Source organism: Abrus precatorius, unplaced genomic scaffold (assembly GCF_003935025.1).
Source record: "Abrus precatorius isolate BTA unplaced genomic scaffold, Abrus_2018 Scaffold10, whole genome shotgun sequence".
NCBI lineage: Eukaryota > Viridiplantae > Streptophyta > Magnoliopsida > Fabales > Fabaceae > Abrus > Abrus precatorius.
The window spans coordinates 4,000,460-4,025,504 of NW_020874292.1; the positions used below are offsets into that span (position 1 = coordinate 4,000,460).

General features: G+C 28.5%; 2 protein-coding genes across 5 annotated transcripts; both read right to left on the minus strand.

Moving 5' to 3' along the window:
• Window positions 1-5,228: 5,228 nt before the first annotated feature.
• LOC113852579 (ankyrin repeat and SAM domain-containing protein 6-like) lies at window positions 5,229-6,688 on the minus strand. Its single transcript, XM_027482892.1, has 2 exons — window positions 5,650-6,688; window positions 5,229-5,556 (listed from the first exon to the last, which is right to left on the minus strand). Exon 1 carries the CDS (start codon window positions 6,548-6,550, stop codon window positions 5,798-5,800), a length of 753 nt encoding a protein of 250 aa, XP_027338693.1. The 5' UTR covers window positions 6,551-6,688; the 3' UTR covers window positions 5,229-5,556; window positions 5,650-5,797.
• A 14,889-nt stretch (window positions 6,689-21,577) lies between these two features.
• On the minus strand, window positions 21,578-24,464 carry LOC113853286 (transcription factor bHLH137). Of its 4 annotated transcripts, none has more exons than XM_027483841.1 (8): window positions 24,038-24,464; window positions 23,594-23,776; window positions 23,403-23,468; window positions 23,185-23,253; window positions 23,003-23,086; window positions 22,684-22,890; window positions 22,440-22,575; window positions 21,578-22,336 (listed from the first exon to the last, which is right to left on the minus strand). In XM_027483841.1, the coding sequence occupies exons 1-7, from the start codon at window positions 24,365-24,367 to the stop codon at window positions 22,483-22,485; spliced, it is 1,032 nt and encodes a 343-aa protein (XP_027339642.1). In that variant the 5' UTR covers window positions 24,368-24,464; the 3' UTR covers window positions 21,578-22,336; window positions 22,440-22,482. The 4 variants fall into 4 exon arrangements, with proteins under 4 accessions (XP_027339642.1, XP_027339645.1, XP_027339643.1 ...); XM_027483844.1 differs by having other exon boundaries at window positions 21,694-22,336; window positions 23,403-23,460; window positions 23,679-23,776; window positions 24,038-24,459; XM_027483842.1 differs by having other exon boundaries at window positions 21,781-22,329; window positions 24,038-24,459.
• Window positions 24,465-25,045: the final 581 nt, after the last annotated feature.

The following is a 25,045-nucleotide window of genomic DNA, read 5'->3' on the forward strand; positions in this document are numbered from 1 at the left end:
ATATTAATGTTCAGACTTTAGCTATTATAATTTTTAATGTATTTCATTAATATTTTTATTTTAATTTATTAACTAGTATACTATTCTTACAACACTTGTTAACAAGATCCAAAATTTTATAAAGACAAAATTATTAATTTTGTACGTGTTTTTAGTGTTATTTTAAAATAAAAATAAAAAATTTCACCTTAGTAACCTATACAATTTTAAATGTTGATCTTTATTGTGTTGAGTATTAGGGTAACTTTAATTTTAATTAAAAATATATTAAAATTATCTAAGAAATTGCTTCTAGGTTTTATTTCTTTTAATAATTATGAGAGATTTGCTATATCTTTTTACAAATTCTTTTGACCATTTTTACAAAAAATAAATAACTAATTATCAAAATAAACAAAAAATAATTACATGTCATAAATTTATTCTATATTATAGAAATACGTAGCATATTAAATGGTCAAATAGGTGACTAATGTTTTAAATAACTAAATATATTTTCTTACTTGTGTAATAAGTAAATATTTCATTAACATAAATTACACAATAATAAAGACAAAAAGAATTTAGTTATTAATGTAAATAGAACTTGGTTTTTATTTCTTCTAATTAAGATAAAACAAAATCACTACTAATTACTCCTTTTGAATTTTTTTATAAAATATAAACAACTAGTTTATCAAGACCATTAGACCAACCCAAAGTAGTAATAACTTATATGTCATTAATTTATAATATAATTAAAAAATACTTGTAATATAAATAGTCAAATGGATGATTTATATTCAATGAATATATCCAAGTACATAAATAATGGAAGAACGCTTTATTAACACAAATTTTTTAATAAAGATATAAAAAGAATTTAATAATTAATGTATTTAAAAAAAAATTTTGTCTTCTTATAAAATATATTAGGGGAATTATTTCTTATAAGAGTTTTGTTAACTATATAAAAGTGTGATAAATGTATTTTTTAAATAAAATATTATCACAGGATTGATGTTAATCAAGATCAATACTTTTATTATATAAACAGTATGTGCATTTATTATCTTTGAAAACATAAAAAAAAATTCAATATTTCCTTCCATTATTTTTGTTGACATAAACTCTTAAAATTGATTTTCAGTATTAAAAAAATTGTTGATAAAGTTAGTATTTACTATATCTTTATGTAATAAATATTTTTAATAAAATTTTACAACTTTTAAATTATAAAATTAATTGTAAAGGCTGATATTAACATTTTAAAAAATTTTATAATTCTTGGCAACCCCACTCTTCATTTACATAAAAGATCCCCTCCCCCTCTCTTCCTCTTAATTAGCTCTCAACTCTAATCTGAATCTGAATTCTGATGCCAAACACATAGAATTAACTCCCTATCTAAACCCACCGTCAGATAAATCACATTGTCACATAAATAACAAATTATTGTCATATATATTGACATAATCTTCAATTCATTGACGCGAATTAAAAATGTTATTAGCCCCATCATTACTTTTCTATGCTTCGTTATCTCACATCAAAACTAGAGAAAAAGATTAATAAAAGAATATGTTCTTAAAAGTAGTAGGGACCATCCATTCACATATCCATCAATATTAACAAGCTAAGTAGCAAGTATTGCTCTTCTATGCAAAGTCAACTGCAGGTACTGCAAGAGTTGCATGTTGATGAAATCAACTTGCAATTGAATCTGTTCGTTTTGACATTCATCCTCCTTGAACCCCTTATCAATCTTTTATACACGATTATTATGTTTTCTCAAGTACTATACACACATTTCATTTTCTAAAGGGGTCAATCTTCACTGTAATTAATATATTAACTTTTAATTTTAGTTTGATGCTAAATAATAAATTGTACGTATCTTTTAGTTTAAAAATAACTTAAAATTGGGACTACAATAATTAATATATGATCATAAATATTTTTTATTTATGAATAATATACAATATTTTTAATTTATTATATTTGTATGGCGTGCTTGTAATAACATACAGCTAGTGAAGGCAAATGGCGCAGATATTAGAGGTAGAATGTCCACAAGTTCAAAGAATATGGTTTGCTTCCTCCCTTTATGTAAAGAGAACTGTTGAAGATCATTTTCCATTTTTTCTCCTTTCTTTGAGTGGCTGAAAACTTTGATCTCCAATATAGTTGGATAGGTCAAATCTCACATGAGCTTTTATGTATTTTGACCATGTTTAAATGTGTGAGAATCAAAACACCCTTTGTTCATGTTTTAGAAAAAGGATAAAATATATATTTAGTTCAATTCTTATGTCGTACGATTTTAATTTTGTTTTTATAAATATTTCTTTTAATTTAGTCTTTATATATGTAAAACATTTTTAAATAGTTAATGATAAAACTTAATAGAAATATTCATATAACAAATTAAAGGTCGATTTGGTATATTAATTGTAAATTAATCTAATGTTAGAGATCAGATATTAAAGGTTAATGGAAGTTGAAAACAAACAAAAAAGAGGATGATAACTTTTGAATTTCGTGGATGGGAATGAATTTGAATATAGATTTTAATAATTACCCTTTTCAGAGTTATGTGATAATTTTTGGAGTGTGACATGTTAATATGACATTTAATGTGTCAGGTTTAATACTCAGTTTATAACACGAAAAATATACATTTAATATGACATGTTACAAGAAAAGTAATTTTGTTACAACTAATGTTAGCAATAGGTAAGGAGTAACATGAGAAAGTTGGATTTTTTTATACAAGTTGAAAACTACGGTGAAAAAGACTTGCAAAATTAAAGACTTGATCAGTGGTTTACTCTCTTGAAATTTTTTGCACAATTAGAGACTAACTTAAAAATTATTTTACATGTAAAAATCCAATTAAAATTACATAACACAAAAATTAAATTAAAATTACGTAAAAAGTATAAAAACTAAACATATTTTAACCTTGGACAAAATGTCAATGCTTTGGAGTTGGTGGTTAGAAGTCTAAATAAAAGGATCTTGAAACAAAAAGGAAGAAATCAGTGAATTTATCTACCATAATATTTTTGTATCATTTAAAAAAATTATTTAATATTATAAAATTTTAAAACACTAAATAAGCAGTTTAGGACACTTTTAGATAAGTTGTTTAGTTATACACTAATAAGAGCTTGATATACAATAATTTATTTATAAAATTTTGTTAATTTTAGATAAGTAGCTAATAGTAGTAATACATTTTAATTAAAATATAGTATTTACTGTACATTTATAACTTTAATATAATAAATGTATATTTTGTCGGCGCTTAAAGATTAAAATTAACAAAACTCTTATTTATGAATGTGTCTTTAAAATTTATTAAAATCAATTAAAAAAACTTATGAAAATTATTCCAAGTTACTTTTATACAGTTACGCAAATTCTATAAAAACAATTCAAATGTGACATTTTAGAGTGAGTTAATATTGTCTGGATTTGCGAAGCTATTTTCAAGCTTATGCTGATTCAGTGGAGTGATCGACTCCATCTTGTGCCTCGACAAGCAAATTCTCGTCCCTGACGACCTCAAGTTATGAAATGACACCCTGCTGCTTTTTGCCACTTCCTTTTACTTTGGTTTATGTTATTTTTAATTTGATTTCATTACACTTTCAATTCCTTTATTTTTGTGTGATTTTAAGTTCACTAGTTGTAATTACTCATTTAATTCTTATAATTTTTCAACTATTCAACTTAAATCTTTAACTCAAATTTCATCAAATAATTAAAAAAAATATATGAAGTATGCTATATCAATGATTTGCAAAAATAGAATATATGAAATATTTAAGAAAAAGATGTTGGCTTTCGTTATATTTTATTTAAATATTTTACATTTTTTTCTTTATATTATACAAATTAATAATACCAGAAACCTTTGTACATCCACACTTCTACTAATTAAACCTTCCAGAATTTTTTTTATGTAACCAACCCTCTCCGGCCACCAAAAAAGAATCAATTATTATGCGTCTGTTCATCTTAAGTTTGGATTACCGAACCAAAATCAGTGGTAATCATATGAAAACTTGGAATTCAGAATGAAATGGTCCAAAGATTTGAGTAAATCTCCTGCATTTAATTTGAGTGTCAGTTCCACACCTCGGGGCACACTGCACTCCGAGAGAGAGAGAGAGCGAGAAATATTAGAAGTTGAAATGTCCTTTTGATCCTCACCATGACCATAGTTGTTATTTAATGATTTCGTTGATTTGATGAGCTGCAAGATTGATGTGCAAAAATATGGAAAGTTATAAGACAGACAGATGAAAAGTGAGCGCACAATTAGATATGTACCACAATCATCAACTATAACAAAACCATAATATCTGCTCCATGGGGAGCATTGCACTATGGTGGTTCTGCAGCAGGAACATGTTCATAATATCATATAGTTACTATTGAATGCCACTATTTCTGACTCTCGTCCCACTAGAACCTCCCTCCCACATAATTTTCCTTCTACCTAGCAGCAGGTACCTGCTATTCATTGCTGCAAACATCAAAGACACGTTCTTCCTTCATTAGACCATCGGTTATTAACCTGGCAAGACTCCACAAGAGAAAACCTTTGATCCCATTGCCAGAAGAAGACCCACAACAGCACATCGTATGAGAGGTGTCACAAGTGTTTCTTTGCATTATATGATTGATTACGTAAAGCGAAAATATGTTATTCCTTTGGAAAGCATCCGTCCTGTTAATGGAACTTATTTATTATACCTCTATCACCTCCAATCAAATTTATCCACCACGTTAAAATTTCAAAATCTGTCAATCCAAACATAGACAAAGCACAACAAAAATGCACTTAAATTTCCGCAGCATCAATAAATTGCAAGACACTCGCACCTGATGACATACCTATTCACCTACCATAATAATCTTATCAGCAACTACCAAATTTTTGCCACTTTAGGCACCTCCGTCATTATTTATATCTTAAGACAAACAAGAACAGTTGCAATACTGTATGCTCTGAATCATCTCTGCTCTGCCTAACAATATCATTCACTGATTAATACTACAAATAGACTCTGCTTACGAAAGAGAAGAGAATGCAACTTATTTTCGTGTTACAGAACATCCATCCATCCACTCAAAATCAATAAGCCTTCCGAGGCAGCCCTAAAGAACAGTAACTAAACATTCAAAGCATCCATTAAATAGGATAACCATAGCATAAAACACACCAAACTGCAGCGGTATCCACAAAACATAAGCTAAAAAAATAGAGTAAAAGTAACTAATTTAACCAAAAAATATGTTCCAAATGATGCGTCGAATGAACAGAAAAAGGCCTTTATTAATTACCCATGTATGATGATAACTCATGAAGAATCATAGCACATCTACAAATACAAAGAGGCCAATAGAGCCAGAGACTACCCACATAATAAAAACTATAAAGATTCATCTTTCATCACCCAACGTATAGAATGGAGAAATGAAACAGCACTTCCCTTATGTTATAAGCAAAAAGCTTTCCAAATTCCTTATAAGATGTTTTCCCCTTTCTCACGATTAGTCCTTCTGCGTTGTCAACAACACACCTAGAATTACACGAGGAAACTCAACAAAGAACTACTCCAACAAAATTAGCAGTTACATGATGTGAGGACCAACCTAACCATTCCAGAAGGCTAACAAGTTATGTGAGAACATGCTCTACAACTCAGCGTTCAGACATGCTTCTTAATTTGCAATGGCTGAGAATTCTCCCATGCTACAACACGCAAATAGAAAGATCAAAAAAAAAAAAAAAAGGCAAATCTCAGGAGAACCCTTTCCCAAGCTTCTGAATTGCACAATACATTTTCCTTCTAGACCCAACAGCATTGATCCCCATATCTTTAAGATCCTCTAGAGTTAACAAAGGCAAAACCTCATCATCAACCTCGTGAATTTCAAAAACAGGAGCATAACGACCTAACCCTAATCCATTAAGCCAAATCCTAACCCCATCTTCTCCTCTTCCACCATTCCCATTCCTATCATGATAATGCTGCACATCTCTATCATTCCCATGCCCGTGTCCATCAACTCCCAAATTCTCCATCGAATGAAAAGGGCTCTGCTCCTTCAGAGGGCTTTCCGAGGCTTCGACGTCGAAATCACGATGGTACCCGTCGTCGACATCTTCGCCGTCGATTCTCGAAATCCAATTCGATCTAACCCTCTTCGAACCCCTTTTCTTCGAATCCTTCACTTTCCAACTACCAATCACGACGCTGTCCATGTTCCCGTCGCTCTCTAGGGTTTCGCCGAACTCGGCGGCGGAGGTTAAGTTCGTTAAAGGACGAGTCTTCGAGGGTTTACCTGCGGCGTCCTTGCGGTTGTGGTCGAAGGCGAGCCGCCACGGCTTCGCGGTGGTCCGGCGAGGGTGGGAGTCGTAGGGCTGGTCTCCGATGTCGCCCAATCGGACACTAGGTCTTCGCTGGCGCTTCGATCCGAGGGTTTCGGAGGAGTTTGGCGCCGCCGTTCCTCCGCCGTTCATCTGGCCCTCCGGCGGCGGAACGTCTGCCATTTGGTTACTTCTCCGTCTAAACGCAGAGGTAATTGTCGTTTTGTGCTTGTTTGGATGATTTTGAAGAGTGGAGATTAGAGAGAATGAGAAGAGTGTAGTGTGAAGGGAGTGAAAGACGCGATAGGACTCCGCAGTGTTTATGTGTTCGTGTTAGAACGAACTTACAAGTGAAGGGATAATAATAATAATAATAATAATAATAATAATAATGATGATGATGATGATTAAGACAAAATAATTCATATCAAGGTTTTTGGTTATGCTATTTTCATTCTTTTGTTTTCACAATCACAAATCAATTCTACTTTGTGACCTTACTCCTATATTCCTTACAATTTATGACCTAAACCACACTACCAACTTGTCTAATTTTTTAAAAAATTTAAAATTTTAATTGTGTCTAAATTAATTATGATAAACAAAATAATTGAACTAATTAATTATATTTAAAAATAATTATTGTGATAATTAACTATATGAATTTTTTAGTTGAATATGTTATATGAAAAGTAATTTTAAATAATTTTTATTTAAATTGTATAGAATTATTACCTTTTTAGGATAAAATTATAAGAAAAATATAAATTATGCATAATAGTAATTTTTTTGTTTAAAACAAATAATTATTAAGAATAAAATAAAAATAAAAATAAAAATTTCCTAAAAATTAAACCGATAACCGTTAATCATAAGTTCTGAAATTTTACTTGTTTAATATTTTTTTCATAAAAAAAAATATAATCAAAGCTTATAAATTAAAATTTTGAAATTTTTCACAAAAATAGAGCTTTTTTCTTAAAAAAATAAATTTATATATAGAGAGAGCAAAGGGAAAAAGAATAAAATCCTTGTAATTTTTAATATTTAATATTAAAAAGAAAAAATAATAAAAAATAGTCATTATAAATGACATTTTTACTTATTATTGTTATTTTTTTATTCGTATACATTTTTAAAAATTGATGAAAAATAATTTTTTTTCTCGCTAAATATTTATATTTTTTCTACTTTTAAAAAAAATCTCACTCAAAAGTTAACATTATTAAACAGTATTTTTTTTAAAAAATTGCTATTTTTCTCCTTAAAAATTAACATTACACCTTTTTAAATATATATTAAATATTTTTTTTGAAAAAAATCTCTTCTTATTATGCATACGAATGAAACAATTGTAATTTTTTTTAATATTTCATTCAATTTCACAGCACGTTAATTTAAAATAAATTTACACACTATAATTGATCCTATATTTTTAATATTTTGTACAGGTAAACTAATAGTTTGTAATTTTAAAATGAAATTTATTAAAAAATAATTTTTTGCTTAGTGTAATTATTGATAATTTTATAAAAATAAATTAAACTAAGACTATTAAAAAAAAGCAAATTATAATTATAATAAAAAGAAAAAATATTATCATAAGGCATAACAACTAAATCAATACCAAAAATTAATATAAACATGTATTTATAAGAATTAGTAGTTAAACTAATACCTAAAGCATATACAGTACTTAAATTAAAACTTTAAGTATATAATCAACTTATAACTAATGCTAATTACATAAAATGTCATATAACTAATGTATAATTTTTTTTAAAAATTTATCACTTTAAATTCATTAACACTAAATATGACTTTATTTACGATCATTTGATCATAAATTATCACACTTTTTTATTAATTGATAACTCATAGTTAAACTTACAATAATAATAATAAAAATACTTAAGTTAAATAATAAAAATAAAAATAAAGTTATAACAAAATGTTACATGTCATGTATAAATAGTATTAATTAGTATGTTAGAACAATAATTTTAAAACATATATTTAATCATATACTAGTATCATTTGCAGAAAATAAAAAGTTTAAAAGTTCAAAGTTCATATAAATAAATTAGTTGATTATATATAAAATTAGAAGAAGAAAAAGAAAAAAAATAAAGTACTTTAAAAAATAAATTTGATTAAATATCATTTTTATTAATAAATATTTTTATTTATCTTTTGAAGATTCAAGTTGTTCTTTTAACATTTTAAGATTAGTAAGAAGATATAAGTATGAATAATTAAATATTTGATTTTTAATTTATAAATTTTTAATTTTATTTTACAAAATTAGATATTACTTTTGAGCTTTGTTATAAACTATTGTGCTCTCTCTAAAAATTACATTACTATTTTTAAAAGAATTAACAATTTTTTTGTGGTTTCACTTTTATCCATTCAAGTTCAATTTTATCCTTAGAAATTTTTATCATTTAACCTTGATCTCTTATTAAGTAAAGTACATTTCAAAAAAATTAACTTCTTAGTTATTATTTACCTCTTGCACTTCTCTAATGTCACCTCGTTGGTTTCTAAAGAGTGTGATTCCTTAAAGAGATACCTTTTGTTTCTTATATCATGTGCATTCTTAGCTTGCTTTTCAATTATCTTGTACTCTCCACACATAATCACTATATTACCATAATTTGAAAAAGATTTTTTCATCCATTATTTTGTTTTCAAGCGTATTTTATAAAATAAGTTATTAAAAAAAATTATAAGAATAAGTTAAAATCAAGAAGTTTAAGTTTTGTAACATAACTTCATTGGTTTTTGGTAAACTTTTGTTAAGTGTTTAATTTGTATAAATTTTAGTCAGTATTTAGACACTTAAAACTTAATTTAAATAAAAATTTTATTTTTAACCCCTTTATCTTTAAGAAAATCAAAATGATATGTAATTATAGTATTTTGTTGAGAGTTGTTGACTTTTAAAACTAATTTTCTTCTATTTTGACCTTGCAGGTCTTAGAAAGTTTTTGGAAGATTTGAAATCTATCAACCGCTCAGCCTTTGGGGAAGTACTGAGTGGATTGGAGCCCGAGAGCAAGGTTTGGAAGCATGTCCCAACTATTTAGCCGTTGTACAGGCTTTGAGCGGATTAGGTTCAAAGAGGATGAGAGGTCTCAGTCTTCAAAGCGCCTAGCGCTTCTACAAGAGACCAACGGTTTAGGTTTCTTAATTATAAAGAATTCTCCCAACTGTTCAATCATTTCCCAAGAGTTGAGCAGTTCACTTTCTTTCCAGCTACGTTGTTTTAATTTTTGAGACGGTATAAAAAGGAAAGAATAGAAAAACAGAGGCAACAAACATAAAAATAGAAAATAGAGGAAGAATAGAAGACCACAGAGCTAGGGATTCAACTTGAGAACAGGGAGATTCATCATTTTATGTTCTACTCCATTCTTTCTTGTATTTTGAGATTGACACTCATCACCATGAGTAGCTAAATCACTTTTCTGTTGAAATTAAATGTAATCTGTCAAACTATCTTGTATTTCTTTTTTGTTATATTTATGATATTTATTATTCAATGTTAGTGATTGTAATTTTTCTCTTAATGCTTTAGATAAACTGATCACTCGTTTTTAGATTTTTTGTCTTTGATTTTGATTGGAAAATACTTTTTAACTCCGATTTGAATCATATCACCTAATAGCTCTAAATGCTTGAAATGGGTTTGGAGTTATTAGTTGGTTAATGTAAGGATCATGATTTGATAAACTGAGGAATCGTTGTTGGATTATAATCCTTAATAACTAAATGCAAGGAATTGATTTAGAGTAGCTTAAGAGAACTTAATAGTATTGATTAATAAAATCATATTTATATAACATTAGGGATCAATTGAGCTAGATAGAAGAAATTTAATCTCAACAGTTTCTCTCTTATTATTTCCTAATTTTATTTACACTGTTTAACTTTAATCAATTTAAGTTTCAAATCAATAAATATCAAAATGTGCATAGATAATGTATATAGTTCTTTTTTCAAGCCTTAAATAGGATATTAGAACCTACTATTATCTTACAAGTCAACGTGGTTTGACAACCCTTATTCATCCTTACTACAACAGACTTGGTCTGTTTCGCACACATAAAAAAATTGCTTAATAACTTTCAATTCACCAAACTATTACTTTTTGGTCAGAATATTTGTTAAATTCCTTTTTAGTAACTTTCAATGACCTTTCACTTTATCTTTTTAAAAGATCTATTAAGTTTCTCTTGTAATTCCATTAGAGTCATAAGCTTTTAATTGTAAATTTATCACATAATTTATTTCTTTCATTTTATTGATGATGAGAACATTATTTCTTTTTAAAGTGCACATATCTCTTTTACATGTAAACATAGTTATTAAATGAAAGGTCTTAATTCAATCTAAAATAATAAATGCATTATAAACAAACATGTATATGTTAATTAAGATCACAAAATACATCAAGCTACAAAATATATTAATCAAGTACAAGCTAAGAAATGCAATATATTTACATAGTATTCTATAGAATCTCTTAGATTCTCTTCAAAATAAGTATACTCTTCATTTGTATCATCTCCTAAAACGTGGTCACTATAAGGTACACTTTTATTGTCAATTTCTTCATTAACTTAGCAATTAACTCTTCATCAAGGTTTACTACCATCAAATAACATTGAGTCTTGATTCTATAAGTTAGTTATATTTCACTAATAATAATACAAAATCTTTTTTTTTTTTAAAGTTCAAAAGCTCTTTCAATAACATTTTACATTAATGAATGTCAATGATTGAATAATTCTTGAAGGGTTTGAGATAAATTTTTAGTGGTGAATTCATTCAAATGATAATGAATTTTTCTAAATGGTGTAATTAATTCATTTCTCAACATAAATTCTGTGTTAAGAATATAATATTTATATGTGAAAAATATGATTACTATAATATATACATATATTAAGAAAATAAAAAAAAAATTTAAACACCTCAATATTTTTAGATAATTTGTTTTGCAAAGTGAACCTTTTAATATTCTAAAATTAGATATAGTGTCCTACTATATGATCAAAGTATAAGTAAATCTTAGATTATATGAACATGCAACTCGAACATTTTATTTTGAAAACTACTTCCTCCTACTATATGTTACAATTTCAACTTATGACACTTTTATATAAATATGTGTATATTCAATTACTCCAATATAATCTTAACATTACCATTTTGTTATCATTATGTTTCCAATCACACATAATTTAAATTTATAATATGAAATTACTTTCCAGATTTTTCATAGGAATATGTAGCTTATCTTATTGTTTAAGATATTTCTCTTTCAACTCAATTATTAATCGAAGCATGATAATTTTTTTGACAAGTGAACCAAATCGTTGAAATAACAAAATAGATTTATTGTCCATTAGGATTAATGTCAAGTACCAAATTACAAGAATATTACTAGTTGGGTCAAAAATAAAGTTGTAATGTGAACTGAAAAATTAACTAAAGTGCATAATAAAAAAAAATGTAAATGTTGGAAAACTATAATTAACTATGGAATTGAAATTTTAGATTTAAGAAGCTAATTAATAATGAAACTAAACTGCAATATATAATTAAAAAAGATAATGAAATTAAGTTGTAAATTAATTAAAAGGTGGGTTGAGTTCAAAATTTCTTATACTTTTTTCTTTGCATAAAATATGTGTATAACCTAAAATGTAGTTCAATCTAATGGTCAGGTTTCTAAAATACCTAATCTCATTTCCTTGATTAATTGGTTCTAAAATACATTTAGTTTCCTAATCCCTTAGATAAAATTAAAAACGTTCAGCATTAAAATTAAAACTTAATGACCACATCATCATAAATTTTTATTCTTAGATAATTTATAACAAATACTTTGATCTCAGTCCAAGAAAGTTTACAACTTTCCAACAATAAATTCCTTTTCATCAATCTCATTCATGTAAAATATATTTCCATTCTAATTCTAAATAGATATATAATTAATGCTTATAGTTGTTTAATATATTATTTGATGTGTTTGAATTAAAATAGAAGATATTTCTATGTCAAAATCAAAACATTTTAAACGTCCAAAAAATTAAAGTATGTATAAATTAAAGTTGATTAAAAAAAGTGCACTAATTAACTATTTGTTCATTTTTTTAAATAAAAATTAATAAAATGGCTATTATACACACCATTAGTAATGAAAAGAAAACTCTATTTTTATGCTCAATTCCTTTCATTTATTTTCATTGACTTTTGTCTTGTCAATGTCCAATAAAAAAAAGTAGTGTTTTATCTAGAAGTGTGTCTGGTTTGATTTGGTTTTCACTACAGAACACATCAAAATTTTACATTAAAATAAAATGCAATTCGGATTAGTTCGATTTGAATATAATTTAAAAATTGAATCAAATCAAACGACAAAGTATCAGTTTATTTTGGATCAATTTTTTTACCTTTATTTATTATTAAATTATTTTATTTTTAAAATTTTATGTATTATTATATGACAATTTACTCTATTTTTAATTTAAAGTAAATAGTAGTTCAAAAATCAAATTAAGTTTATTAAAATATAAGAAAATAAAAAAAGACATGATGATTAAAATGATTAAATTATAAAAGAAAATTGTAGATAGAGAAAAAAATTATTCATTTTAAAAAAAAAAACTTAAAATAAATAAAAGTGATACACTGTTATGATAAAATTAGGTAGAAAAATTTATATAAAAATATAGTAAAAAATAAAATATATTTATTAAATGGGATTTGGTTTGGTTTAGTTTAGTTTAATTTTAACAATAAAAACAAAAAAATCGACATAAAATGTAGTGTTTTCAAATTTTGATTTGATCAATTTCCAATTTAATTAATTTTTATTTTTTTCAGATGAATTTAGCAATTTAAAAACGGTTTTAAACACCTTTAATTTTATCCATATACTATCTATTTTCTTACCTCACATAGAAGGAAAAAAATATCAACCACTGAACTAAAAAGTTATGTAAGAAACAAAATGAAAGGAAATACGGGTGGCAATGAATCGATCTAACATATTATTATTCTAGTGTAAAGTAAAAAAAATAAAAAATTGAAATTTTTTTAGTATATTAAATTAAATTTTGAAACGCATTTTTAGATTAGATCTAATCCACGCTAAACCAAACTTATTCGTACAAATGTATTTTTCTTTATAAACTTATCATACTTCTCATATTTATATGAGTAGATATTTATAACATTATTATAGAAATTTGTTTCCTTTGTGATCATATTATATACTTCGTGATGTTCTATTATTCAAATTATTTATAAATACTAATAGCAAAAAAAATTATTTATAAATACTAACTCCACTTAAAGCTTTGCTTTTGAAAACATTTAATCCAAAAGCATAGTATTTTAATATCTGATATCTGAAGTGTGAAAAATCAACATGGCATTGATTATGTCTTCCTATTGAAGAAGCTATTATGGACCCTTCCCTTATGTTAGACTTGAATAGCATCCATTCTCAGTTTAATTCCATAATCACGCCCAATAACTAGGACATAGGTAATAATCATTTCATGTAGGTATTATAATCATTTCATTACATGTATCAACGATCAAGTAAGGCATGATAAAAATAAATAGCAACTAATTTTTGTTAGTTTGTATCTATAGATATGATCCAAATGTTTTTGGTTGAGTGATCCAAAAAGAGGCCCAACAAGACTTTGAAGTTGGCCACTTTCGAGTGTTGGTTTTATGGTCAACACCACATTTGAGTCTATGTTGTATTAACTGAAAGGCAAAACATGCATCTGCCACGGCCCAAAAGGGGGAAATACCTTCGATCACGAGTCTGCTTTTTCAAAAAAAAAAAAACGAAAAGGTTACTGTTTTACTCACCCAAAAATCTGGAGTTCTGGACTCTGTTTATTAGTACATTTAGGTCTATAATTTAATTAAATATTTATATAATAGTAGAAAATAAATTACAGATTACATTAAATTAAAATGATTTTACTTGTTTTATTTAAGTATTTCCCTATTATTTTTACAAATTTATTAGCATTTACTTATATGTCCAACTTTAAATATGTAAAAATGATATAATTTTATTTTTAAAATATACATTAAAGATATAAAATGTCATAAATATTTTTAGAAAATTATTATTTTTAAGTTCTTAAAATTGATTCCAAAAATTTATGTTAATCTTCATTTTGATTATTGTATCATTTTAAGAAATAAAACAGACAGTTTTCTTCTATTATCATTATCGCTGTCAGCTTGCTGTTTCCGTCTCTATCACATGCATTGCCACTGCAACTTGCCATAGTAATGAAGATTAACTTTTGCCATGAGCCTTCTACTGGTCTCTCCGAAAATTTCAAATATTGATGTAAAATACAAAAAAAAAAAAAAGAATTAAGTTTATATAAATAGAATTTTATTTTGATTAATATATTAATTTAATTCTTAAAATTTTTTTTGCTGCTTAATTCTTAAAAAGTTTAAAAAACAGTTTCTAACACTATTTAATAACAATGTAACGTACATCTAATTATTCCGCGTCAAAAAGTATTTTAAGTCGTATTTATAAAGACTAAAAATTAGTTTATCTTTAATAAAAAATAAATATATTATACTATTATGAAAAATAATATTATCTCATACTATGAAATTTAAGGGAAAGTAAGAAGGGCATTAAATGAAATTGAATAAAATACACTAAACAGATTCTATTTGATTTCATCCAGTTTCAAAACAATGAAAGTTGATTATTATTCAATTGGGTAACATTTTATTTCACTTTCTCTTATCAATCCAAACATGGCCATGTCAATAACTAGCAAGAATAAGAAGCAAGACATATAAAGTATCTATGAGGTGGGATCAATAATCTCCGAATGTGACAAACTCTGTATGAAAATTTGACACAATAAAAATATGAAAATGTTTGAGATTTGATTAAATGGTAAGATTGATATTATGGAGAAGAGATGGGTATTAAAAAAAGCAGGGACAATGAGAGATGAAGAGGAAGAAGGAAAGATAACATAAAAGAAGTGGTTGGTTAGAGATGGAGAAAAGGTTCAAGTGCATTGTTGGGACAGGGCATGTCGAAGGTGCAAAGGGACAAGGCAATTGAATGAGAGAAGGGGCCATGCCATGAGGGCAGGTTTGCTCCTCCATGGTCTTGTGGGCCTTCACACCCCAATTGGCTCCTACTGTGGTCTGCACCGTCCCTAACCCTAACCCCAACCCCAACCATCTCACTCTCCCCTCACCAATTGCAAGCTCTGGTCCCTCACCCTCCTCCTTATTCAGACTCTCTTCTCTGTATGGGACTCGTCAACACCCTTTTAGGTAAAAGCATAATCTCCTGTCCTTATCCATTCTCCAACCACTCATAAACCACCCAAACAATTTCGTTTACAAATTATTTTCTGCCCTTTTTTTTATTTTCAGTTTTTATTTTAAACTTGTCATTTTTTTATTTTGTTTTTTCCTTTTAAAGATATATATAGAAAATACTGAAATTTTTTTTTTCTGTTCTCTGTTTCACATACAAATCTTTAAAAACAATATGACAGTTCTGTAATTAAAATTGAAAACATAAAATGAAAATTTTTTTTTATCAAATATCTTTTTACTTATTCGGTTTGTCTATAGAAAATTTTAAAGACTTTCTGTGATATTTGATATAGCTTTAAGAAATATTTATTATATATATATATATATATATATTTATCTTTCATAAATATTAAATCTTTTAATTCCTTCATAGTTAATATGATAATAGAATTAGATTTAAATCGAGATAAATTTAAAATGTTTTAATCAATTTTTTTTTAAAATAACATATTAACTAATTTAATACTTTTTTAATCTATACGATTTAGTTGAAAGGATATTATAAATAAGTCTCGAAGAAGTTATTTACATTGTTTAAGGATATAAAATTAGTAAGATCTTTATAGAAAAATTTATTTATTATATTTAAAATATAAGTGTTATATTTTTATTTAAAATATCTTATTTTTTAAAATGCTTAAAATGATTCCTAAAAATTTTCTTAATTTTATAATATTTGGAATTTCTCTCTCATACAAAAGTAACGTGTTTTACTCCATGAAAAAATATCTTGGGTAAATTTGATGTACATAATTTGAATGTATTTTGTTAATAAAATTCTGGCATATCATTAGTTTATTAAATAAATATTATTTATTGGTATATTGATGGCATCTTACTACTCATCTGCTTAGCGTGCTGAAATTGAGTATATTAACATTAATTAATTAGGTTTATAAAGGAAGAATCTCTCTGTCTTTGTAGCCCTATCTTGTTTTTTAGCTAATCCTAGTCCAAGTTGAAGCAGCCGGAGACACATTCCTGAAATGTTTTCTGTCGTCTTCACCATGTTTCTGGCAATTAAATGAATGGTTGATGTCCTTTACGGCCACCCTTTCTATAGCTATAATTGACACTAATCATGCACCTAAGCACTGTTAAGTTTTAATCACTGTTTTTATTGGTTGGGGGAAAGTTGTGATGTCATTGTCACAGCTACATACAAACTTGAGCAAATCAATACGTAACTGGATATAAACCATACCCGACAAACCATGTATCCGACAATTTAGTTATAGCTTTAGATCCTTCATGCTAGACCAATATCTTCTTAAAAGCTTATTATTTATATATTTGTCATATTAGGGGAAAAAAAAAGAAAAAGAAATAATCACACTCCCAGACTCATCATTAGCATCTAGGAATTAAGATTGATCTATGCGTGATTAGCATGTAGTTGTATTGTACCTAGTAACTTATCATTACCATTTAAAGGGGTTTTATAAATTTACTTTTTTGGATTAGACCTGCTGTCATGTTAATCCCACTCAAGCCTTGTAATAACATATGATAAGACTAGATATTCATTATGTTGAAACTTTATAATCATCATGTTTATGATTGGACCAAAGGCAAAGATATTGGTGTATCCCATGCACACATGTCGGCTTAGTCATCATGACAAACAAGCTTGCTTATGTATGATCAAGCTTATTACAAGACTCGTGTCATTTATCTATTAAATCAAACGACAATTAGATGCAAATTTTCATTAACAAGACAGCAGATTGTGACGCCACTCTTGGTACATTACATTCAGTCACTGGTAAAAATTATTGCACCCTTACGTACGAACCACTTTTATGTACTTACTTGATTAGATATAGCCCCAACCCCATATCTTTAATTATTGCAGCTTTAGTTTCCCACTCACATAATGAAGCAGTGAAGAAAATTGACACATGAGCATGGAAAATTACTGAAGGTACAGAAAGGGTACGCTCCTTTTTAACTCCAGAAAGTTACCAAACAATGATGGTTCTGAGGTTCCACAGATACTCCATATTATTGGCAAAGTAGCACTGGTAATATTATCGGGGATTCAGCTTCAAGATTTTAACGAGTCGTACGAGCTTACTATAGTAAAGATGAATAGCAACTCTAAGGGATATTTACGTGGCAAACAAGTCTATATAATTAAATTATACGACAATTATGGAGTGCATGATAAGCATAATCAACTACTAGTACGTGATTATCGATTGTAGATATTCAAAACGTCATTTTATTCATGGGAATTTTTTATCTTTATTTCTTCCTTCTTAAGCTATACTTTGCAAAAATTAATCAACAATGTTTCTCTACCTTCTTTATTACACCGTCTGAGACAGACACTGTAACATGTGTCGAGCTGATGCATATTGCTTTATATATACAAGTCAGAAGGGGTTTAGATGCTGACTTGTCATAGTTGTACCCGCAGACAATAATAGGACCCATTTATTTTTTTCGAAAAATAGGCATGTTTTTAATTAGAGAAGCATTTAAAAAAACTTTTCTAATGATCAATTTTTTTTTAGTTAAAAAATTAGAAGACTTAAAAAAATTTTAAAAGTTCTTAAAAAACATATATTATTGTTGCATTGTTGTCCAAAGAAATTACTTTTATCCCTTGCGACCCACAGTTTCATTGTTGTTTGGCTGCAATTACTTCCCTCACCAAAAAAAAAAAAAAAAGATTCGTTCCGAAGCACTTCTACTTTCAGTTTATTTTAGCCTTATCGGCTTTTAGCAGCAAAGTATACTGCTACAAGAACTATGGGTTAAATATATATATACCATGAAAACTATTCCTATATTTTTACTTCTTTACTTACACGTACGATCAAGGGGTTTATTCATGATAATATGATATTTGATATTAGAACTTCTACAACCAAGTAATTTAGAGTTTAATTCTTGACATGCCATTCTTTAACATTAAAGTTAAATTTGGGGTAAAAAATTAAATAAAGTAAAATATGAAACCATTCGTGTATTTCTTGCTAACAACATTAAGCTTTCAAGGTAATTATGTATCAATAATGGAATTCTTTCCAGAAAATCAGTAATCAAGAATTGTGAAGGATGATATTAATTGGCAAGGGATTAACAAGAAGAAAACATTATATATTTAATTAAATTCATCAATTTAAGCATTGAATGAACAATGATCAATCAGTAAAAAAAAACAAGAACTAAGAAGTTTTATCAAGCAGAGACAATTCCAGTACTGCACTACTTGTCAGTTCAGGGAAGATGACCCTACTCTATTTGAGTAAAATATTAAAAACAAGGGGACCCCTCAATTGCAGATGGATGTGTTGGTGAGCAACAAATATGTACAGCATTTACTTCTTTGGGTACCAACAATTCTGTTTATTGCTAAACAAATGGCAGCACCTTGTCTTCTCAAACTGGTTTGGTTGGGAAGTGTGTTTGAACTTTAACATTGCAATTTCCTGGTCATGTGCTTTTCTTAGGTATACTAACAGGAGCCAAGTGACAAATATGCATCAACGGCCCAGAGAACAGTTTCTATAGTGTCCAAATCCAGCATTGATGAGTCATGATTTGAAATTGAAAATAATTAACATGGAAACTAATCAGCCATTACTATCATTCAACTTTAATAGCTTTAGTCATGCATGTATTGGTGGGTACCAACCAATTACACGGATCTTATGCAAAATAACAAGGATGAACAGGAATCTAGATGAAGTAGTTGGTTCTAGAGCAGGCTAGTGTCTGTAGGAAAAAAAGTAGGACTAGACAGGGTTCAATGAAAATCAAGCTCTTTTCTAGTTTCTTTCTAATAACTAACGCCAGTTATGCAAGATACATCAAAACCCAGTTGATCATGTTTTATATATCCCTATACCCTCAATTGGAACGGAAACACAGAAGAAGATGGTGCATATGATTGGAGAGGACAGTGCAACATGCGGGTCGACATAGAGAAAGCAGGTGGAACACATAATCCACATGGACTGTCTATATCCATGGCTGCAAAGCTTACAACACCAACAATAATCTTGTATTGTTGATGAAATTAACTATATATATCACAAGATATATTAAAATCAAATTCTAAGAGATTTATTCACCTTAAAATATTCTTTTAATAATTTCCTTCAAAGTCTTTTTTTTAACTTCCCTCTATACTTTTGACAAAATTAAAAATCATGTGATCTATTCTTTTTTACTGCTAACTTTAGTAACCTTCTTTACACAACACCAAATTACAAAGATAAAAAAAATCATGTGAATAAATTTTAAGAGATTTTATTCACCTTAACATATTTTTTAGGAGTTTCTTTTAAAGTCCTTCTTAACTTCCCTCCATCCCTTTTGACAAAATTATAAATCATGTGATGTATTCTTCTTACAACCAACTTCAGTAGCCTTATTTGCACAGCCAAATTATAAAGGTATAAAAAAAACTTTTAGTTGCTAAAGAACTTTTAGTTTCTTAATTAACGGGGATGGAAATCACACGTGACTTCTATTTTTATCTGTTTTATTTCTTCACTTTTATGTAAACGTCTACTTTTCACTTGCATTTCATAATTGGAGAAAGTAAAAGAAGCAGCATTTGTGAGGTAGGTAGTGTATGTGGTATACTGCTGATATTTTTCTTTTTTTTTCCTTTTTTGTTTATTAATTTATTTATCTGCCATGAATGCTGATAGTCTTTGTCAATATAAATAGATAATAGATTGATACATAGATATTGTCACACCGATTCCATAGTAGTGAGAATATTTCTCTTCGTTTTCACACCACCATCTCCCAAGCCCATTATTTGACAGGGATATTCGTAGGGGAAATTTTGGATTCCCTATCCTCTCGAATTACGCTTAAGCTCAAGTTCAAGATAAAAGCCAGTGTTTAAATAGCTACAGTTTGGATATCATCATCATTGTCACAGAAAAAGTAAAGGTATTTTTTAATTAAAAATTACTAATAGTAAATATTTAAATGAAAACTACTTTAATGATTAATATTAACCAAAACGAAAATCTATCTCAAAACTATTCACCTGATTAAATATTACTTTTAAGACACCCAATTAATATCATCTTTATGAGCTATATGTAAGAGGTCATTGTCTGTACTTGACACACAGCTATCTTGGCCTCGCCACATTTTAGTAATGGTTCAATGCACGCAGCTTCGGAAGAATTCTTCTGTGTTCCCATAGCACATGCACTCTGAAAGCATGGAAAATTTTCTCCGCTGTTTGACAGTTCTATCCTTGTACAAAGAGAACTTCCTTGTCTGTGGAAACAAAAAATTGTCACATCAATTCTTTGCTTTCTAGGCGAAGCAAATTGATTGATTTTCTTAAAATATAAATAAAATTGACTAATTCTTTAATGGACTGATGCAACATTCTCCTTAAATATAATTGACAATATAAAAAGATATGTGAAATGATTTTTTCAGTCAATGTTAAAACTACACCAAATTTTCTTATGTAAAAGTAACACACATAAGCACTCATGCATTGGCTCGATAAGCAATTAAGCGAGTTTATAACTTCATATAAATATTATTTATAATTTTTTTTAACACGCTCTTCTAAATATATTTGTATTTAACTAATTTTTTTAGTTTATAACTATAAAATTATATCGATCTCACCTTTAATTTAATAAGTCTTATATATTATTTCACAAATTTTAATAATTTTTAATCAATCTTTAAGAGTATATTGAAAAAAGATTATCAAAGAATGTGTTTATCTACAACATATTAGCTTTGCAAATGAAGGGATTGATTGATGATTGTTAATGGCCGAGTATTAAGTTTGAGAGAAAAAAAATTAAATAATAATATGTTAATCCTTTTACAGAATTTATAAATTATATGAAAATTAACGATTATTGTATTCTAAACTCTTGACAATTTGTTTGATTTTTTCCAGTGGAGATCGACCATGATCTTATTAACGCTATTGTGAAAATGTCGAAATGGCTGGACCCATAAATAATAAATAACAATAATAAAAATAACAACCATAATGATGCCAAAACTCTGAAGATTCTGCAGATACATATACATAAAAGCTAACTAGACCAACAAACAAATGCATGGCCAGTCATGTCAAGAACATGATCAGTAGCATCAACCCCTCATTTCTCAATAATGGTGAAATTAACTGTACCAAGAGAATAACTGCCACCACAAGAATCAATACTTGGATAATTTACATGACATAAATTTCAATGTCTACTCTATTGATAGTCTCTCGGAATTTGTGCATCATAAGTCCACAAAAATCACTGGAACAGAACAATGGATCTAGAAAAGATATGGTCTTATTTGGTCGGCATTTTCTGTCCTTTTGGTTCTTCCTCCATTAATTTTGGTGCCTTTATTCATCTTCAAAGGTCACTTTAATATGATGGACTAGGGAACCAAGCCAGAGTCTTTACGCCACGAATTACCCTCCCTTCAACTGAAATCATGTACTTATACTGATACCAAGCGTAGCTTTGGTGCTTAACTCCTTTTTGGCTCATTCTCGTGCTTCTTTGGAATTTCCTTACCTAATGTAAAAGCTAAATCCTTAAAAAGTTAAAATAAAATAAAGGGGGGTCAGTGCCTAGGTAGCGCGTGTTATTAAATTATATAATAAAGTTTTAATATGTGGCATAATTTGAAAACTTACAAAATGTTCGTAGTTTTGTAGGGTAGTTCTGTGAATTATATATTTAATGAAAAGAACATAAGTTGTTGCTGAATCCATATGGATGAAGAAACTTTTGTCGCTGGTCCTCTACGTCCCAGAAATGACTACCGGTATCCTGAAAGTGATGTTTTTGTCAGAATAATAATAGTGGAAGGGAAAAAAAAGTATTTCTACTTTTTGTTAAAAACTAATTTAATTTTTTTGTCATTTGTGTTTATTATACCTCAGAGAAGACATTTGATCTCTGCCCTTGAAGAAAAAACGAAGCTGAATTGTCCAAAAGGTAGTCACTAGCAACAGTGTGGAAGATGTTGGTGGGGGTCATGGTGGTTGTGTCAGCAAAAGTTGTGCCTTGGTTGGGGCTGTTGCAATGTGACACAGATGGTAGTGGTGACGGTGATGGTGATGGTGATGCAATGCTATTTAGTTTCTGGAAATTCAAATAGACCAAGTTAATCTCACGATTACACTTTTTAATTTGGTTAACTACATAAATGCCACTGGCTCATGCAAATTAAGTACAAGGTTTTCTGGATCCTCACCTCTGGTCTAACCAAGAGAACGTCTAGGTCCGTTGTCATGTCATAAAACATGGGATTCACGGAAGCAAGCTTCATTGACAAGAACTGCATAAATTAGAGGCATAGCTAGCTTGTTAGTATACCCATTATAACTTATAAATAAAGTGTAATAACAAAAATAAGAGGGTATATATTGGGGGTACCTCCACTTGATTTTGTAAAGACTGAACATAGTTGATTATTTCATCCAACATAAGGGCCTTCCCAGTCACCTAGTTACAAACCAAAACTACATGAGGATAACGCAACCAATCAAAAGGATAAAAAAGGAAAGGAGCTGCCAAATGTTAGATTATTTAAATTTTAATATTATTTAATTGGTCCTACATGCAAGTGTGACATGAAGTTCTACTTTACCTACCTTATCACAGCCTGGCACAAGCCGTTGCAACACCTTCATCCTTTCACTGATTTTCTCTCTTCTCACCTGAAATCCATATTTTGCATGATTCATAATGAGACATGGAGATATAACTCTGGGGCATTTTAGTAATTCCAGCAAGTGGACCAACATCCATAGATAATTTTGAAGTTGTTAAGAAATTACTGTACCCTTTCAGCAAGGCTGTGGCTATCCGTTGCCTGACCCCTCCTTGCTCTTACGTGGATATAGCCTGTTGGAGGCTCCTCTGGACACTTTCTCTGATCCTTCTTCTCACCTTTTCGCTTCTCCTCTTCTTTCACCTCTCCATTGCTCTTCCTTGGTTTCTTGTTTTTCCCTTCTACTGCAGTATCCTGCATTAATCAACAAAATAATTAACTTGGTTAACATATGGATATATTTTTATACTATAGTATTCATATACTTACATAGTATTTTCAGTTATCTTACAGCCCATTTTGCTCTTTATATCTTTCTTTCTATTACATCAATCACTTATTATATTTCTAATTTTTTTCTCCCTTTTTTATTTTTCCTTCTATATCTAGGAAAATAATGCTTAGGAAATAAGGTAGGAACAAAAACCATTACAGCTCAAACATAGATTTATTTACCTTGGATTGAGGGTTACTCAAGGAAGACCCAGTTCTGGTTCTCCTTTTCTTGTCCATAGGAGTGACCTTTTGAGTGACTTGTTCACCAGTTTCAAGCTTATCCACTCCCATGGAGGACTGAGGACTGAGGTTATTTTTTGTGACAGAAGGCTCATTGTCACTGACGGAAACCTTGGAACTTTGGTCAACACAGCTAGTGTCTTGGTTTGTGACATTAAAAGATGTTTCTTGATGAAGTGGAAACTGAGTAGCAGTAATAGGAGGAGAAGCAGTGGGCAAGAATGATGGGTCAACAAGGAAAGGGTGGTATTGGTATGAAAAAGCTGCCATATGTGTGAAGTGTGGAAAGAGTCTTTGGGTAGGAAAATGCAAGTTAAGTGAAATAAGTGATGGAGTGTGCAGGAGTCAGGAAAAGTTGGTCTGGGACAAAACTAAAAGGGTGTGGTCTCTATATATAAAGATGTGGCCACATAAAATGATGAAATCTTTAAAAGCGGTAACTCGTTCCCATGTAGGCGCAGTACATTTGACTGGTCTAATGTCTTACACTACAATTTTCTCTTTCATGTTTACTCATAATATTAAATGACGCCCCATTTATGATAAACAAGATTATTTGACTTTTTCGGGGTAGTTTGTTGGGAGCCCATAAAATCACTTTAAAAAATTAGTTTAAAATTCATGTCTTTTTAAGAGAACATCACCTCCCTTTTTTTATTTGTTTTCTTGAAAATAATACATAAATTAAAAATTAAATATACATAGAGATGTAATTTTAAAATTGTAATAAATATTATTTTCAATTTTTAAACAAATAGATAAATTTTAAAAATAGGCAGATAAAAAATGGATGGAATAAGAAAGTATGATTTTTCTTCTTAAATAATCCTCATATATTAGTATTATACTTAAAACGCTTAATTAGTTCTCAACTAGACTCTATTTTTTTTAATAATAATATTTTAATCAAAAAGACATTTATCATAATAAATAGTATTTAGTAGAATG